The sequence below is a fragment of the Equus quagga genome, chromosome 3 (assembly GCF_021613505.1).
Source record: "Equus quagga isolate Etosha38 chromosome 3, UCLA_HA_Equagga_1.0, whole genome shotgun sequence".
In the NCBI taxonomy this organism is placed as follows: domain Eukaryota; kingdom Metazoa; phylum Chordata; class Mammalia; order Perissodactyla; family Equidae; genus Equus; species Equus quagga.
In genome coordinates this window covers 89,693,733-89,711,768 of record NC_060269.1, presented here as the reverse complement: position 1 = coordinate 89,711,768, position 18,036 = coordinate 89,693,733, and the positions used below count along the sequence as shown (strand labels likewise).

General features: G+C 38.3%; 2 protein-coding genes across 4 annotated transcripts in view; one reads left to right on the top strand and one right to left on the bottom strand.

Moving 5' to 3' along the window:
* Positions 1–18,036, top strand: part of GPAT3 (glycerol-3-phosphate acyltransferase 3) — a 53,668-nt gene that overhangs the window by 22,504 nt on the left and 13,128 nt on the right. For all 3 annotated transcript variants that reach the window (XM_046656871.1, XM_046656869.1, XM_046656872.1), the window contains exons 4-6: positions 13,344–13,614; positions 16,717–16,791; positions 17,312–17,401. In XM_046656871.1, coding sequence (XP_046512827.1) covers positions 13,344–13,614; positions 16,717–16,791; positions 17,312–17,401 — 436 coding nt within the window. The remainder of the gene's footprint in view (positions 1–13,343; positions 13,615–16,716; positions 16,792–17,311; positions 17,402–18,036) is intronic.
* Positions 1–18,036, bottom strand: part of ABRAXAS1 (abraxas 1, BRCA1 A complex subunit) — a 95,095-nt gene that overhangs the window by 65,218 nt on the left and 11,841 nt on the right. The window lies entirely within an intron of this gene.

Here is an 18,036-nt window from a genome sequence, read left to right as displayed (position 1 = left end):
CTGTATGTAGGTTTTCAGATTTCCTTTTTTTTCAGGTATGTAATTATTTTATCTTCAAATAGTGATAGTTTTAGCACTTCTTATTCAGCCAGCTTTTGTATTTTATTTCTTTTCCAGTTCGTACTTCATTTCTTTCACTTGTCTCCTGGTGCTGGCTGCTGCTCCAGTACAGTGTGGAATAGCAGGGATGCGTGTTGCCATTCCTGTGTGTGTGTGTGTCGGGGGTGGGGGGGGGCACTGTAGTGCCTTCAAGGTCTTCCCAGTAAGCATCCTGTTGGCTTTGATCCAGCTTTCCATCTTAGGTTAAGTACTTGTTGATTCTTGTTTTGTTATTTTAATTCAAGAACGAATGTTGAATTTTTCATGCTTTTTCAGCATCTTTGGTGATGAATATGTGTGCCCCCCCTTAGATATATTATGGTAAATTACATTAATAGCTTAATATTTGAGTCATGTTTGCATTAATGGACTAAACATTGCCTGGTCATAATACAGTACTGGAAACTGTCTGCCAAAATTGGAGTTACGATTTTTTGCAATTGATCCTTATACTTGAGATTAGTGTATTACCTACCTACTTACTTTCTTCTCACTTTCCCCCCTTGTCTTTCTCCCTTTCTTCTCAGATTTAAGGGTTTGGTAGAATTCCTTGTAAAACAGTCTGGATCTGGTGCTTACTGGGGTCAGGCAAAGTTTTTTTAATTCCCCACAACATTTCTTTTGTGCAAATAGTTCTCTTTAGAGCGTTCATCTCTTGGTGTCAGTTAAAGTTGTTTTTAGTAGAAAACTATCCCTGTTGCCCAGATTTTTATTGACTTCATTTGCATAGGACTTTGTGCAAAGTTGTTCTTATGATTTTTTTTAAATCAAGGCTTTTTTTTTAAGATCAGCACCTGAGCTAACATCTGTTGCCAATCTTCTTCTTTTTCTTCTTCTTCTCCCTCAAAGCCCCCCAGTACATAGTTGTATACTCTAGTTGTAGGTCCTTCTGGCTCTGGTATGTGGGACGCCACCTCAGCATGGCCTGATGGGTGGTACCATGTCCGTGCCCAGGATCCAAATGGGCCAAACCCTGGGCGTCTGAAGCAGAGCAGGTGAACTTAACTACTCAGCCACGGGGCCAGCCCATCTTTCATAAATTCTTATTTTGTATTATATGTGGACTTTCTCCCCGCCCTTATTTTATTTTTCTTAATTGGATTAAGTTGTGGGATATATAAGTGTTTAAAGTAAACTTTACCCTTTTCTTGTAAAAAAGTAAAATTAAAAAGTTGAATGTAACTCTTAAATGTGCCAACTGGGGAAATATTACCGGAGGGAGCATGAGTAGTTTCATAACTCTAATGCTTTTTAAAATTAGGCAATCATGATTAAGTAGCTCTTAGGAAACCAAAGGAGTTGCTAAATCAGCATTTATTTTTTGCACATTTTATGTATATGACAGGTCGTGACAGTTGTGCTGATTTTGCCCCCTTTTCTTTTTATGAACCTGTTATATGGTATATAACCGTCTAGTCTTCTAAAGCAGTTTTGCTGCTATAGGGACACTTGTGAAACTTTTACATGGTGAGTTTTTTTCATTTTGCATTGTATCCACATTTTTTGTCTTTCATGCTTTCCAATTCCTTCACTTCTAAGTATAGAGAAACTTCACATCCTAAAACAACAACAGAACAACCTAACCATCAGCGACCCCTCTTATGAGTACATTGCTAATTGGACCATCAAATAGATAAAACATTATTAATAATAGGTGAAATTAAGCAGAAAGATGTTAATGGTGTCTGTGAACTCCCAGTGTTCTTGTACTTCTTGCTAATAACTTGGTTCTCTCATCCTAAGTATATCCCCTTCTAAATCATTTTAATGTGTAAGGTGGATGGTTTACCTAGATCTGTTGCTAGTAGCAACAAAATGTTAATGTGATTCAGACGTCGGGGTAAATCTAGGTTTTGTGGGAGCCTGAAGTTTATACAATTTGAGGCCCTCTTTAAGAAAAAAGAGTACACTAAATTAGGTGCGGGACCTTGAAAGAGGCCATGCAGGGGAGGAACCTGAAGCTTAATCTTACTAGCTTCACAGTCAGTCTGTCTTTGGCTCAGAGACCTTGAACTCAAACTGAGTCATGTCTGAGGTTCTAACAGGGTTACTCGGCTGTTGGGTCCAGAGGCTGTTTTATAGAGACTGTTTGCCTACGAACCTTGGCTGGGTGATGGTCCAGGTTAATAAAGAAGGAAAAGAGGTAGAAGGTTTTTGAATATATCTTAACAGCAGCAACAACAAAAAATCAAAGGTGATTATCCTTTCTAAACCTTGGCTAATCTGCAAGATCCATGGCGAAGCTGCTTCTGCCTCAGAGAGGTCTTGAAGAGTAAGGATACTGGCAGGTCATCTCGATGCTGACGTTATAGTGTCATAAATTGGACGGAACATGCTCCAAGGAGTTGTCCTGGGACAGCTCAGATTTGGATGAATTACAGAACTGGGGGAGCATTGAGTGGACCATTGCCCAGGGGCTGTATTTTGTTGGGCTTATCATGAGAAGGCGCAGAGACATAACCAAATGGAAATCAGATGTGTTCCAGGCTAAAAAGGTTCCTATCCTACTTTACGCTAAGTGAATAAATCAGAGAAAGACAAATATCATATGATCTCACTTATACATGGAATCTAAAAAAAGCCAAACTCGTAGAAACAGAGAAGAGATTGGTGGTTGCCAGAGGCAGAGGATGGGGGTGGGAGAAATGGTTAGAGGTCAAAAGGTACAAACTTGCAGTTATGGAATTAATAAGCCCTGGGATGTAATGTACTGCATGGTGACTGTAGTTAACAATATTGTATTGTATATTTGGTTGCTAAGAGAGTAGATCTTATAAGTTCTTACCACAAGAAAAAAAGATAGTAACTATGTGAAGCGATGGATGTTAACTAAAGTTACTGTGGTAATCATTTAGCAATATATATACATACCAAATCATTGCGTTGTATACCTAAAACTAATGGAGTGTTATATGTCAATTATATCTCAATAAAACTGGGGGAAGAAAAGATTCCTTCCCCAGTAAAAAAAAAAAAAAAAAATAGTGACTTGAGTTACAATTTTCTGGGAAGGATGATCAAGTGTAAGTGAATTAGTGACAAGTGCATATTCAGATTGATGATAGATGAAGGCCATATAAAGGTTTTCCTGTATCAGAATTCCATTTCTTCCCTTCAAGCTTGGAGAAATACTAGAAAGAGCTGCTATGCAGGCTTTCTACTTAGCAAGGAAGAACTGGGGCTCACGTGGAGTTGATGGGAAAGATCTTATGTATTTGGGGCTTGTCAAAGAGCGAGTGTTGGACAGAGTGACGTGGACTTTGGGGCTATAGGATGTGAGGAAGCATTTAGTTTTGGAGTCACAGACTTGACTCTGTTGTTTATTCTCTTTGTGGCCCCAGGCAAGTTACTCAACCCCTTCAATCTTAGTTTCCTCATCTGTAAAATGGGAATGATAGATAATACCTCATAGGATTATGGCGATTATGTAAATGTATAGTTAAGCGCTCAGCACCCAGGCTGGCATCAGGAAGCATTCAGTACATGTCAGTTGCCTTCCAGTTTAGGAAGGAAGATTTTAAAATATTCATGAGAAGGAGAGGTTATGATTGACGACAGCCTCTAATTGGGATAGTAGCTGGAAACTGGGGAGACTCTTAAAAGCAACATTTTTCTGATTTCTAAACAATTGAGGTGTAATTTACATACATTAAAATGCACAAATATCAAGTGTTCAGCTAGATGAATTTTTTATTTATAGACCTGTGTGACTACCACCCGGATCCAGCTAAAGAACAGATCCATGATCCCAACAGTTCCCTCAGCCCCTGCCTCGTGAATATCACACATCTCTTGGTCCCTGTTGTAACCTGTCTTTTAATTTCTGTCATCATCAGTTTTTCCTATTTTTGAAGTTCACATAAATGGAATCATATAGTATGTACTCTTTTGTGTCTATTTTTTTCACTCAATATAATGTTTATGAGATTTCTCCATGTCATTGCATGAATCAGTGGATTCTTTAAAATTACTATGGAGTATTCCTTTTACAAATATGTCACAGTTTGTTTATCCATTATTATGTTGATTGACATTTTTGTTATTTTCAATTTTTTAGCCATTAGGAATAAAGCTGCTTTGACCATTGTTAAACAGATTTTTGTGAACCTATGTACTTGTTTTTCTGGGGTACATACCTTTTAGTGGAATGGCCAGGTCCTAGGGTAAGCCAATATTTGTTTAACTTTATTAGAAACGGCTAAATGGTATTCTAACATGGCTGGACACTCCCAGGGCAACGTATGCGAGTTCCATCCACTTGCTCCAAGCCTTTTCAACACTTGGTATTTTTGGCCTTTTTAATTTTAGTCATTCTCATGGGTATATAGTAGTATTTCATTTTGATGTTAAAAATAGCACTTAAGTACTTTTTTCTTACTATATAAAATAATACATATACCTTATTGAAAAATTAGATATTGTAGAAGTATAAATAAGAAAATTAAAAACCACTCATATGAAATCCTATTACCCAGAAGAACCTAATATTTTGATGTATTTCCGTATAGTTTTTTTCCCCATTCATATGTATTTTAAAAAATGTAGTTGTTATTTTAATTTAGTAGATCTGGGGTTGAGCTCTGACATCTGTACTTTTACAGATTCCATAGATATTCTGATATGGAGCCATGCTTGAGGACTGCTGAGTTGGTTCAACTCCTTTTTCTCCCTCTCCCTTATGTTTTACTGCCTGGGGCCTGAATGAATGAATGACTATAGTGACTGACTGACTGACTGACTGACTGAATTCTTTTGATTTACATGAGGAAATGGATTCCCAGCTAAATTAACTTTTCAAGTGAATCTTTTTTTTTTCCTGAGGAAGCTTCACCCTGAGCTAACATCCACTGCCAGTCCTCATGTATTTTTTTGTAAGTGGGATACCTCCACAGTGTGGCTGGTGAGTGGAGTAGGTCTGTGTCTGGGATCCTAACCTGCAAACCTGGGCCACCGAAGTGGAGCACGCAAAACATTAACAACTTGGCCACTGTGCCAGGCTCTCAAATGAATTTGTTAAGTGGGGTTTTAAAAACAGCATTCAGGGGCTGTCCCTGTGGCTGAGTGGCTAAGTTTGTGTGCTCTGCTTCAGTGGCCCAGGGTTTGGCCGGTTCGGATCCTGGGCACGGGCATGGCACCGCTCATCAAGCCATGCTGAGGCAGCATCCCACATGCCACAACTAGAAGGACCCACAACTAAAAATACACAACTATGTACCAGGGGGCTTTGGGAGAAAAAGGAAAAATAAAATCTTTAAAAAAAAGCAAAAACATAGCATACAGTTGTAAAAAGTAAAGAGAATAGTACCATTAACCCCTTTGTCCCTATCATCCAAATTCAACAAGAATTTGCTTCGTGTTCCTTTTTTCAGTTTTTCCTTTGTCTAAGTAGTTTTTTAAATTAAAATTTTAATTACAACATGTGAGCAAAGTAGAAAACTACAGAATACAGATAAGCAATTAGAAATGGCATATTCTCACCTTATTGTATGTCCTTTTATGAAAGTATCTTAAAGGTAATCCTAGATTTTGTGTCATTTTAAGTACTTGAGTGTGCATCTCAAAAAATTGAATTTTTTAAAAACTTGACCCTGATAACCATTATTACACTTAACTAAGCTAATAGTAATAAAGCAGATTTTTAAAAAGTACTTAGGAAGGAAAGCAGTGGTAATCAGAAACACGAAGGATTCACTGTGATGGAAGCATATTCAATATTTAATAAGGCTATTCTTGCTTGACTATCATTAAGGGCTTCTTGAGTACATTTAGTCAGATCTTCCGTATGTAATAATGACATCTTTTAGCCCCAAAGAAGAAGCACATATAGTTGCAAATATACCCATACCAGTGGAGCACTGAACAAGCCCATCTGGCCTTAAAGAGAGGGAGATTGGCAAGAGGTTTTAACTTAGCCTAATTTATGTGCTGGAAATTGTAACTTGACTATTGGCCAAGGGCGTTTTTGGGACGTGGTATGTTTAGAGCTTAGCCTTGCAGTCTTACAGCAGTGTTGTGGGAAAACAGTGGACTGGGAACCTATGCAGTAGGTAACTATATAGTTGATGCACTGATTAGTGTATTCATGTGTGTAGTGATTAGTGTGTTGACGAAAATAATCCATAACCAATCTATAAATGAAAATTTGAGTGAGTTTATTCTGAGCTTAAATCTTAGAATTATAACCCGGGAGAGTCTTTCCACAAAGGAACAGAGCACTCCAAAGAAGTGGGGGTACACAGGGTGGTTATATACCCTCAAAGAGGGTGTTTCACATATGATTGAAATGTCTCTCCCACAATAGTCACAAGATTACCCTGTCGAACAGCACTTGATGGATGCAGCAGGTAGTGGGTCTGCTATCTTGGTGGGCGTAGCAGGAAGCAAGTCTATTGTCTCAAGCTGAGCGGTCACAGGTGAGCACGGCAATCAGTTTCTAGCCTAAGGAAAGATACTTAATCCTTAAGGAGACGCCAATGTTGGGAGGGGGAGGGAAGTTTCGCCTTTATCTCAAGGGCCTTTTGCTCTTGCCATAGGGAATCTCTAAAGCAGATATACAATGCATGCTCAACGGCCTCAGTCAGGCCCTTTTGGAAAGACAAGATCAGGCCGAATTAGGTTTACACCAAATGGCTTCCTCATATATTCCAATATATCCTATTACTTGCCATTTTTATTTGTCAAATGGATTGGAGAATAAGGACAGAGATCAGTGGTATGTTTCAGAGATCCATCCTTGGCCCTGGCTTCTTAGAATTGTGTCAAGACCTTTTGATCTTTAACCACATCTAAGTGATTGCTTGAGTATGGGTCTTGTCTCTTTGGAGTTGGGCACTGACTATTTCTGTTCTACCTTAATCCCAGCAGCACTGGTCCGCCCCACTCCCCAACCCCAACCACATACGATTGATCTTTACAACTACTCTCCCTTGGTCTCTTCTTTAATCAGGCCAATCACGTTTATGGATCAGGAAAGAAATTGGGGCATGAGAGGGAAGAATGTAGGCCTGGCTGCCTTGCCAAGGACCTCAGCCCCTCAGAGGTGCTCCTCATGCTGGGAGAAGGACCTCACTGCCAATGAGGTCTGGGACAGGCAGACTCCTCCATGGCCAATTGCTGAATAATTGGGTAGGGGGATATAAAGGGAAGTAGTATTTTTTTTTTAAAGGGAAGTGGTATTTATTGAATCCTGTAATGGATAAATCACTGAAACAGGAGATTCACAGATAATATCTGCTTCAATTCTTTTTTAAAAAAATTGTGGTAAAAACACTTAACATGAAATCTACCCTCTTAACAAATGTTTAAATGTACGATACAATATTGTTAACTATAGGCAATGTTGTACAGCAGATCTCAGGTAAAATTTTTAAAAAATTCAAGCATAGCATACATAGACAAGAGTGTAAAATTATAAATGTACAACTTGATGAATTTCCCATAGTGAACTTACTCATGTACCTCTCATCTACATGAAGAAATAGAACATTGCAGGCCCCCTCTAAGTCACTGCAGGATGAGGACATATATTTTTGTTAATTCCACACTAGATTTAATTTTAAAATTCCCCGTAGAAACAGCACTAAAGGAGATTTCTATTTCATGATACTGCTGCTACCTGATGACTTATGTTTTGGAGTTAGTTAGGCTTATGACTGGATGAGATTCTAACTCAAACAGACTAATTCAAACAAAATTTCCATAAGACAGGGTGTTTTCAATTCTGAGCTTCTGACTTTTGGACTATAGCCCATTGGTAGGTTAAGGGTCAAGTTCTTTCTATAAGCCTATTATATCTACTTTTGGTCTGGAGAGGACCGTGATTTTCTCTAATTGCTGACCTAGAACGCATGCTTTACAACTGGAGGATGGAAAAACTAGTGTGATTTATAAATGGACAGTTATTCCAAGAGAGTCCACTCAGCTAATTTAGAGTTAATTATATTTGAGATGGTTTTAACTTCGGCCTCCATTTCTTTTAACAGGCCTTTCATAGTTGGTATTATTTATGTACCAGTGGCTTGCTAAAGGCACAGGGGCACAGGACAGCTTGTGTAATAAATCTCTTGCATTAGAAAGAGATGGTTGTTCTAATTTTATTTTCATCCAAGCATAGACCTTGTCAGGTTGGCCAAGCATTTAGTATAAGGACGAAGTTCAAATATTTATGGCTTTACTTTTTTAAAGCTGACTTGTGAAACCTAAGGCAATACTTCCTAGAATCAGGGTTTTCCACTTTAAGCACTGTGGTCGCTCCGAAGGCTCAGGATTGCTTTATTAATAATAATTGAGTTGCCTTAAGACAATAAAAACCAGTGTAAAAATTGTGTCTGTGCTAGTTAAATCTAATATGTATTTATATCTATATTTTGAAGACTTTCGGTCTACTTATGAACGTTTCTTGGTGCCAAAAGAAGTATTTCCTCTCTTTCTAACCTGTACTTTGATGGCTAATACACAGTGAGTGTCCCCTTTATATTGATTGAATTGAGTATTGTTTTTTCTATTAGAAGTTTATACTTAAGGTGAATTGAATCAGGAATCTGACCTTCAATAATCAATATATTTCAGGAAGGAAGTAGCATTATATGTTCAGTAGTGCTTCTTTTGACAGCTGATTTACAGTACCCATTTTCAGACTTTGTGTGCCTTATTAAAGAGCTCTTAAGCTGGTACCGGCTCTCTCACAATAGAGATCTTCATCTTAGGAACAACTGTCAGTTCCCTGTCACTTTTTTTGGGGGTTATAGCACATGTGTTGCCACCACCTAGTTTAATAAATCAAACTTCATGGAAATGATGAAATTCTCCTGTGTATCCCTCCCAGATTCCATCCCTCTGCCAACACCTGAAACTACTGCTCTGATTTTGATGTTTATTATTTTTATGTGTATTTTCATACTTCCCCTTTACGTGTGTGTATCCTGAAACAATATGTAGCATTTATTGGTTTTGCATTATTCAACTCTATAAAAACATCACCTTCCACATATCATTCCAAGTTGTTTGTTTTGATGTTTGTGAATTATCAAAGTTGGTAAGTGTTCTACTTAATTTCTTTTAACTCCTGTGTAGTATACACTGTATATATCCATCTTTTAAAAAAAAAATGAGCTGCCTTTTATTATTAATTAATTAACTTTTTATTGAGGTATAATTGACATATAACATAACAAAATATACCTATACAGTTTCAGATATACAACATAATGATTTGATATTTGTATATAGTGCTGTTTATCCATGTACTTAATGAACCTTTAGATTGATTCCACTATTGCAAACAACTTTTTTGCTGTTGCAAACAATGTGGCAAAATGTTCTTATGTGTGTCTACTTGTGCACAATTTTATAAGAATTTCTCTAGAGTACAAGGGAAAAGCTCTTACTTAAGGTGAAATGCCAAATAATAAATGTGGAAGGCATCAATGAGTGAGAAAATACTATTTTAAAAGACACAGAGTACCAATTTATTCAGGCAAGAATCATCAGTGGATGCTAATACCATTGGCTGAAAGTTTGAGAAACAGGTTATTTCCGTGGTCTCAAAGAATCTCTCCTTTATAGATACTTATAGGCAATAAGTATCTACTTATTAATCAAAAAGAGAAAAACCATAACTTTATAGTTGAGAAACTGGTAAACACTAACTACCTTAAACCAAATGATCAAAGTTAAACATTATCAATCATGGGACTGATTGATATCACGTGCCTCCTGATATGATGCACTGAGAAGGATACAACGTCACTTACATAGAATTCTTGCCAAAAGTGTACAGCCTCCTCTGATTGTGAAGAGACAGCAGACTAACCCAAATCAAAAGACATTCTACAAAATAAATGGCTTGTGCTCTTAAAAAAAGTCAATATCTTGTTTTCTTGAAAAACAAAGCAAGGCTGAGGAACCTTTCCATATTAAGGGAGACTAAAGAGACTTGACCTGTAAATGTAGTGAATCATCCTGGTTTGATCCAGGGACCAGAAATAAATGCTGTGAAGGATATTATTGAGATAATTGTCAAAATTTGAATAAGTTCTGTAGATTATATACTGCTGTTGCAGTAATGTCAATTACTGACATATTCCTGATTTTGGTAATTGTTCTGTAGTTAATTAAGTGAAGCTCCATGTTCTAAGGAAATCAATGCTGAAATATTGGAGGGTAAAGGGTATGATATCTGTAACTTATTCTCAACTGGCTCAAAAAAATATCTTTTTATACATATAAAGATAAAACAATAAAGCAAATTTGTCAAAATGTTGGCAGTTAGTAAATCTGGGTGAAGTGAACTACGGTTGCATCTTTTCTGTATATTTGAAATTATTAAACAAAAATCTTCCTAAAGTATACCTGGGAGTGGGATCGCTGGGTCTTGGGCTATGAATATATTTAAATTTACCAGACAGTGCCAAGTTTTTTCCAGTGTGGTTGTACTGGTTACATTCCTATTGTCCCACATCTTCACCAACAATTGAAATTATTCGATTTAATATTTTTATCAGTCTTCGTGGGTATGAAATAGTATCTTGTGGTTTTAGTTTGCATTCCTCTGATTATTGTGAAGCTGAACATCTTTTAAATGTTTAGTCGTTAAGTCTTACTCTTTTTATGAATTGCTTGCCATATTCTTATCCAAATATTTTACTGGCTTCTTTGACTCTTTCCTATTCATTTTTTGTGTGTCTTAATGTATTCTTGAAATTGACCCTTTATCAATTAAATGCATTGCACTTACCCACGTACTTTTGAAAGAGGCTTAAGAAAAATATAAAATTGAGTTATATATTACTTGAGTTACACAGAATAAAATAGGTCAGGGGGCAGAGAAACTTGCACATCAAGTGTGTAGGGGCTGGGGGGCTGGCTTCTGTTCACAGATCTCTTCTCTCCTGGCTTACTTAAATAATATGAGGCAGCTTGAACTTGCTTTCTTATCTTTGGGATCTCTGCAAAAGGTTACTTTTAGAAGGGCTGTCCACTGTCTCCACGGTGTTTCATTCAAAGATTTGCTGAATAACTTGTTCTTTCCTCCTCTTCCAGACTTAAAAAAGCCCTGCGTCTTGCTAAATAATGAAACTCTTGCCCTGCTAGATATTGCCCAGGGCCTGGGTTGAGTAATCTGCTCTGAGTGGCATTGCAGTGCCTACAGAGCCGGAGGGTAATGCAGTGGGGACCCCATCTTGGTGCATCCTCTGATGCTAATTAAACCCTCCACAGAGATGGTGAAGAAAGGTGAAACCACTTAGACATGACTACTGAAAAAGATAATCTAACGCTCCTTCAAGAATTTACTTTATTGCTCTAATTCTCAAGGTGATTAGGTAGTAACTTCGCATGTGAAAAAAAACAAACACCACCAAAAAACCCCCCAAAACTGAAATCAGAAAACTTTAGCCTTAGGAAACTAACTCTGCCCCCCAACCCCCTACCTCCACCCCCATTTCATAAAGGAGGACACCAAGTTAGATGACTTCTCTATTACCCACAGTCATAGAGCTGAGGTTGTCTTAAACAGAACTTGGCCTTGGACTCCAGGTCCTCTTCACTTTCTACTTTAGTGTATTACGCTGACATTCCTGCAAAAAACTGGTATGTTCCAGATCCTTCTGTGGGTGTACACACAAGTTCTCCAGAGGATAGATAATATAGCACTCTCCGCTTTCCTCATTGATTTCCTAGTAAACTGGAAAGTGAGAAAATCAAAGAGCTTCTTTCGGGGGAATTTAACATCTTAATCTCCACCTCAAAAGAAAAGCCTTCTCTAATGTAGGCAGTAAATTCCTTTGTGATGCACCCCAGAAGGACAGGAGAATAGTCATATCACTGTGTATATAGCTACTCTTTATTCTTGGAAGATCTTCTCATTTATTATTCTTTTTTAGTAGTTAGAGCTGGGTGACAGTAGTCATTTTTCAATTTATAAAAATTTATTCTACTTTAAAGATCTTTGAATTATTTTCTTTGTGGAAAATACAATAACAGTATAAAGAGGAAAATCGAATCCTTTTGCCCAGAGATAACCAGTAAATGTTTCTTCTTGACGTTTGTCCTATGTGTATATATATAGATATATATATATATCTATATCATAGAGTTGGATTAAACTATAGTTTTAGATCCTGCGTTTTTTTCCCTTAACATTAGAATATTTAGGGGCTGGCCCCGTGGCCGAGTGGTTAAGTTCACATGCTCCGCTGCAGGTGGCCCAGTGTTTCGTTGGTTCGAATCCTGGGCGCGGAGATGGCACTGCTCATCAAACCACGCTGAGGCAGCGTCCCACATGCCACAACTAGAAGGACCCACAACGAAGAATATACAACTATGTACCGGGGGGCTTTGGGGAGAAAAAGGAAAAAAAATAAAATCTTAAAAAAAAAAGAATATTTATTAATGAGTGCCTTGTATCTCATTACCTGGATCGATTATAATGGAAAATGTTATAGTGAACACTTTCCTACATTTCTGATTATTTTCTTATGACAGATTCCTAGAACTGGAATTATTGAATCATCAGCAAAACTATTTTTAGTCTCTGCATGCCAAACCTGTTTTGACAGAGTTTCTGCCTGTTCCACACTCATACAAATTGAGCGTGAGAGTCCCTGTGTTATTTCTATCACTGAACTTTATCATTAAACAAAACAGTCGCTGATTTGATCACGTAAACAGGCCAATCTTTGTCTAATTCACATTTCCTTGATTACTAGTAAAAAGGTTTTGATATATTTATTAACTATGTTGCTTCTATGAATTCAGTTCATGAACTTTGCTTACTTTTCTGCAGGAGCCTGTGTTTTTTATTAGTTAATTTTTACATATTAAAAAATCAACCTTTTGCCATTTGTGGTAAATACCTTCTGCCATTTTGCTTGCTTTTTGACTTCATGGTTTTTATAAGGGTAGAACAGAAATCTTTATTTGTGCAGAGTCTACATCTGTACTTAAGGAGAGTTTGTTTCTGTGTGTTCCTTTGCTAATGGTGTGTTGTGAGGCAATGCAAGCAAGAGGGTTACTGAGGAGCTAAATTCCTCCGAAATGAATTAAAATCATTGGGTGGAGGCCATTTCATGCAAACTCAGTGGTGTCACGTCTTTTCCCACTGCAATTGCTTATCTTTTATTTCTGAAATCTGCTCCATGTTGCCCATGAAATTTATTTGCTTGTCTTCTTCACAAAGTTGCCCCTTTGCTCAGTTGTTCTTCTGTCCTATGGCGTTTTCTCATGTCCTGATGCTTTCTTTTAAGGTATTATCCAAAGAGATGAGTCACCCATGGAGAAAGGGCTCTCTGGTCTGCGAGGAAGGGACTTTGAGCTGTCTGACGTGTTTTATTTCTCCAAGAAGGGATTGGAAGCCATTGTGGAAGATGAAGTGACCCAGAGGTTCTCCTCAGAGGAGCTAGTGTCATGGAATCTCCTCACAAGGACCAATATAAATTTCCAGTACATCAGTCTGCGGCTCACCATGGTGTGGGTGCTGGGCGTCATAGTACGCTACTGTGTCCTCCTACCTCTGAGGTACGTCTCCTGCCTGGTAATTTGATGGTGTAATTGGTTCAGCTTCCTTTTTTAGTCATGTATGTAATGGCCACATGAGAGTGCTATGGTACTAATCCTATCCCTTCCCACTTGGATAACACCACCAAATGTGACCTCCACAGGAACATAGTAAGTATCTGTTCTCACATTTTTTTCCCAAATGAAGGTATGTATTCAGAATCCAATAGATATCCATCTGGATCCACGTTGCTCTTTCAGTCATAGATAATTTGAGGATGGATACAAAAGGGAAGTTAGGAAAAAGGAGGAGAGAGAGAATTTACAGTTTCGCTTTCACCTGTGTGTCAGTCAAGCTATAACTGCCTGTCCTTGCTGGTCAGTAGCAGTTCAGAGCTGCTGCACAGGATATATTACACGGGAAGAGATTGCTCAAGTGTACGCAAAGGCAGATTTCTGTTTTCTTTCTGTTTTCTTGAGCTCATGTTGCCAGCGTCTAGATGTTGGGGCATGGTATGTCTTTTGGAATCATTTCAGCTGTGACAACAAAGTGAAATTCAGGGTTTCACATACACTTTTGTCTGAATCTTAAGCCAGTGTTCCCAAAGTGGGGTTCGTATACTCTGAGGATGCACAAGACTATCCATCCATTGATGTGCAGGAAGAAAGTATTTAAACTTCTATTTATAAAAGTTTCTAGTCAATTTATAATTACAGCTTCCATTTATTCTGTTTTTATTCTTAAAAAGAAATGAAACTTTCCTAAAGTTGAGTGTACAGATTAGCTCTCACATCTTCACTCGGTCCATGGGTCAGCCACTGAATCCAAGGCAACCTGCTGGAGAGTGAGGATTTTACGACACGGAATACTTGCAACGCCCTCATTTGTTGGTTAGCTTTCACCTGCTGTGGGTGCCCAGCAAATGGTGTTATGACTGTATTATCTAGTTTAAACTAAAGTTCACGAAATAGGTAAGTGACATAAAAGATTCTTGCAAAGAAACAACAGATTTAAGATCCTCCAGTAGTGAAAGTGCCCAAGAATGAGAAGAAAAGGCAGAATTGAGACTCCTTCTCTTAGTTCATACCCTTCCGTGTGAAAAGCTTGCTTTGTAAATGCTTTTTAAAGGAAGCAGTTGCTACAAAATGAACATTTAAAAAACAGATTGTGCTAAAATTGACTGTGTTGGTGGTTGCACAACTCTGTGTATATCCCCAGAGCCAGTGAATTGTATACTTCAAATGGGTGAATTGTGTGATATGTGAATTATATCTCAGTAAAGCTCTTAAAAAAAAGTTTGTGGCTGAAAACTTGTATCATCCATGCGAACTCTTATCTTGGCTCACTTAATCTGGGAAACAGAATTTTTTGGCCTATCAAATAAGAATTTTCCATAGTTTTAAACCCAAATGTTAAACATGTTAAAATGTAACCTTTTCTGATTTAATGTGTAAGAACAAGTGATTCTCACAAGGGCAAGAGGGCAAAACGTTATTTTAAGCTTTTGCATAATTGATGGATGAAATTACACAATGATTTAGTTATTGCATCAGAGACTGACGTGAAAATATGGCATCTAAAGAAAACTGAATGTGATCTTCAAATTGCTGTGTCAAAAGTGTTAAACCAAAACGTTAACAAGGTTTAATACCTTACCGAGGTGTTTATAAGGAAGCCCTGTTTATTTTGAAAGATTTTATTTTTAATTTTTTTTTCCTTTTTTCTCCCCAAAGCCCCCAGTACATAGTTGTATATTCGTTGTAGGTCCTTCTAGTTGTGGCATGTGGGATGCCGCCTCAGTGTGGCCTGACGAGCAGTGCCGTGTCTGTGCCCAGGATACGAACCAACGAAACACTGGGCCGCCTGCAGCGAAGCATGCGAACTTAACCACTCGGCCACGGGGCCAGCCCCTGAAAGATTTTAAATCTCAGCTTTTTCTTTTTGAGTAATTCTTTTTACATTTCTGAAAATGACTATTTTCTTTTTGGAGTGATTGGAATGTATATGAAAAGTACTTTTCAAAAATGAGAAAGCATGTATATGGAGATTAGAGGTGTTGGCAGTCACCGTGTTTGCTAACTTCTGAGTTATCTTGAACATACAAAGGGACACCAGTTAGATTTGCATTAGAGGATTCCTACCTGGAAATATGATGTGGTGTTCTTATTATGAAAGAGTCTTTAACTTTCTTGCCATTTGCTATAAATTTTAAATTCCTTTGAGAAAAATTTGAACTATACCCTTTTGTACCTCCATGATTAAAAAACACAGAAAAACAGGTTATTTTCAGACCTTTGCAAGATATGTCCTTTTACAACCATACCATGCCACACCAAAGCATCTTGAACAAAATAAGTACTTTCAACCTGAAATGACTCCTTTATACAATATAAAGCTTTTTTCATATATTATGCAAGAAGCTAATATGTATGCATTTAAAAAAAATTAAAATAATTCAGAAAAGCAGAAGGGCAAGACTTTTTTTTCTTTTTGAGGAAGGTTAGCCCTGAGTTAACATCTGCTGCCAATCCTCCTCTTTTTGCTGAGGAAGCCTGACCCTGAGCTAACACCCATGCCCATCTTCCTCTACTTTATATGTGGGATGCCTACCACAGCATGGCTTGCCAAGCGGTGCCATGTCCACACCCAGGATCTGAACCAGCGAACCCTGGGCCACTGAGAAGCGGAACGTGCGAACTTAACCACTGTGCCACCGGGCGGCCCCAGGGCAAAAGTTTTAATTTATTCCTTTCACTCACTAGCCCACTTAACCCTTTGATAATTTCATAGATTGAACTTGGCAGTTTTGTGAACAGATTTCCAGGCCTTCTCTGTGCGTCTATAGACTAGTTATGTGCTTGCTGTTATTGTGAACATGGTATCATACTTATATAGTATTTTGAAACATACTTGCTTTTTTCCCCTCTCAAAATGTACCAAGGACTATTCTTCCATGTCAGAATCTATAGATTTACCCATTCTTTTAAATGGCCGCATCATATTCCATGGCATGGATGCTCCATACCTTATTTATAATTTCATTATTTATGAACTTTTAGATTCTTTCCCTTTTCCCCTATTATTTAACTGACTTTTGCATTACCTTTTCTTTTCTTTGTCAGGGTTACTTTGGCTTTCATTGGCATCAGTTTGTTGGTTATGGGAACTACACTGGTCGGGCAGCTGCCGGACAGCAGGTGAGCAGTTTCCTTCCACCCAGATGTAAATAACATGGTCCCTCTCCTTAGCTGTGTCCACAGAGAGAATGTTTGTTTGATTCCTGTGTATTGCACCAATTTATGGCCTCAACACACTTACTAAGGTCCTGCTTATTTCATATTCATGTTTGATTTTCTATCATACTTTCATATAAATTGTAAGAAGTTGTTTTTTTCAAGGAGGAAATGAAGAGGAGAAAGAAAATGGATGGAGGAACTCAAGGAAGGCAGGAGTCCTATAGTTGTCAAGCTCATAAGGCTGAGACCAAAGAAGCTTCAGCTTATTTTGGTCAGAAATTTATCGTGATGATCTAATAGGATGGGAGCTATTTTCCACTAGAGTTTTGTCCTAAATGCCTCAGTGAGACTATAAGAATTGAGCTGGGCTTGTGTTTCGGAACACAGTATGCTGCTGTGAAGGGGCACATTGAAGCTTTCATTGTCATTTTTCTTAGGAGTGCCCAGAACTGCACAATAAAGTGATTTCTCTTTTCTTCAGCCTCAAAAGCTGGCTGAGTGAACTGGTCCACCTGACTTGCTGCCGGATCTGTGTGCGATCCCTCTCCGGTACCATTCATTATCATAACAAGTGAGTGTCTGCTGGCTTGTGCCTGCCTTTCTCTAGGTAAATCCAGCATGTGATTGACAGGAGAGCCTTGCAGGTGGGTGGGAGGAAGCAGGTGAGGTAAGAGTACTTCTAGTGCGTTCATCCCTGCCGGTTAGAGTGTCACAGACGTAACAATGCACAAAAACGCTTTCAAAAAGCAATCTGTTCGCAGTAACAAATCTGTAACGATGCTTCAGCATTGGCATCGATGGTGTTGCACGCCAGGCCTGTGCTTCTCCTGGTCATCCCTATGAGGCGGGTGCTGTTATCCCATTTTATGGGTGAAGCGATGGAAGCTCTGGGATTGGTTATCTGGGGTCACATAGCTAGGAAGTGGTAGGGTCAGGGTTTGAGCTGGGTCTGGCTGATTGAGAAGATGGTGAAGCTGACAGGCCTGTAGTGTGGTGGAAGGAGGACTAGCCTGGGAGCCCGGAGGCCTGGTTTCTAGTCTCAATCCTGCCACTTCTAAAATTCCATAGCTGAACCTTTAAACAGAGCACTGCTTTTGGCTTCCCTCAACACTGATCGTAGAGCATAAAGGTAGCCCAGTGAAGGTATTAGCTGAGTGAGAGTAATTTTGGTTGTTTTGAATTATTTTTCTTTTAACCCAATTTTTT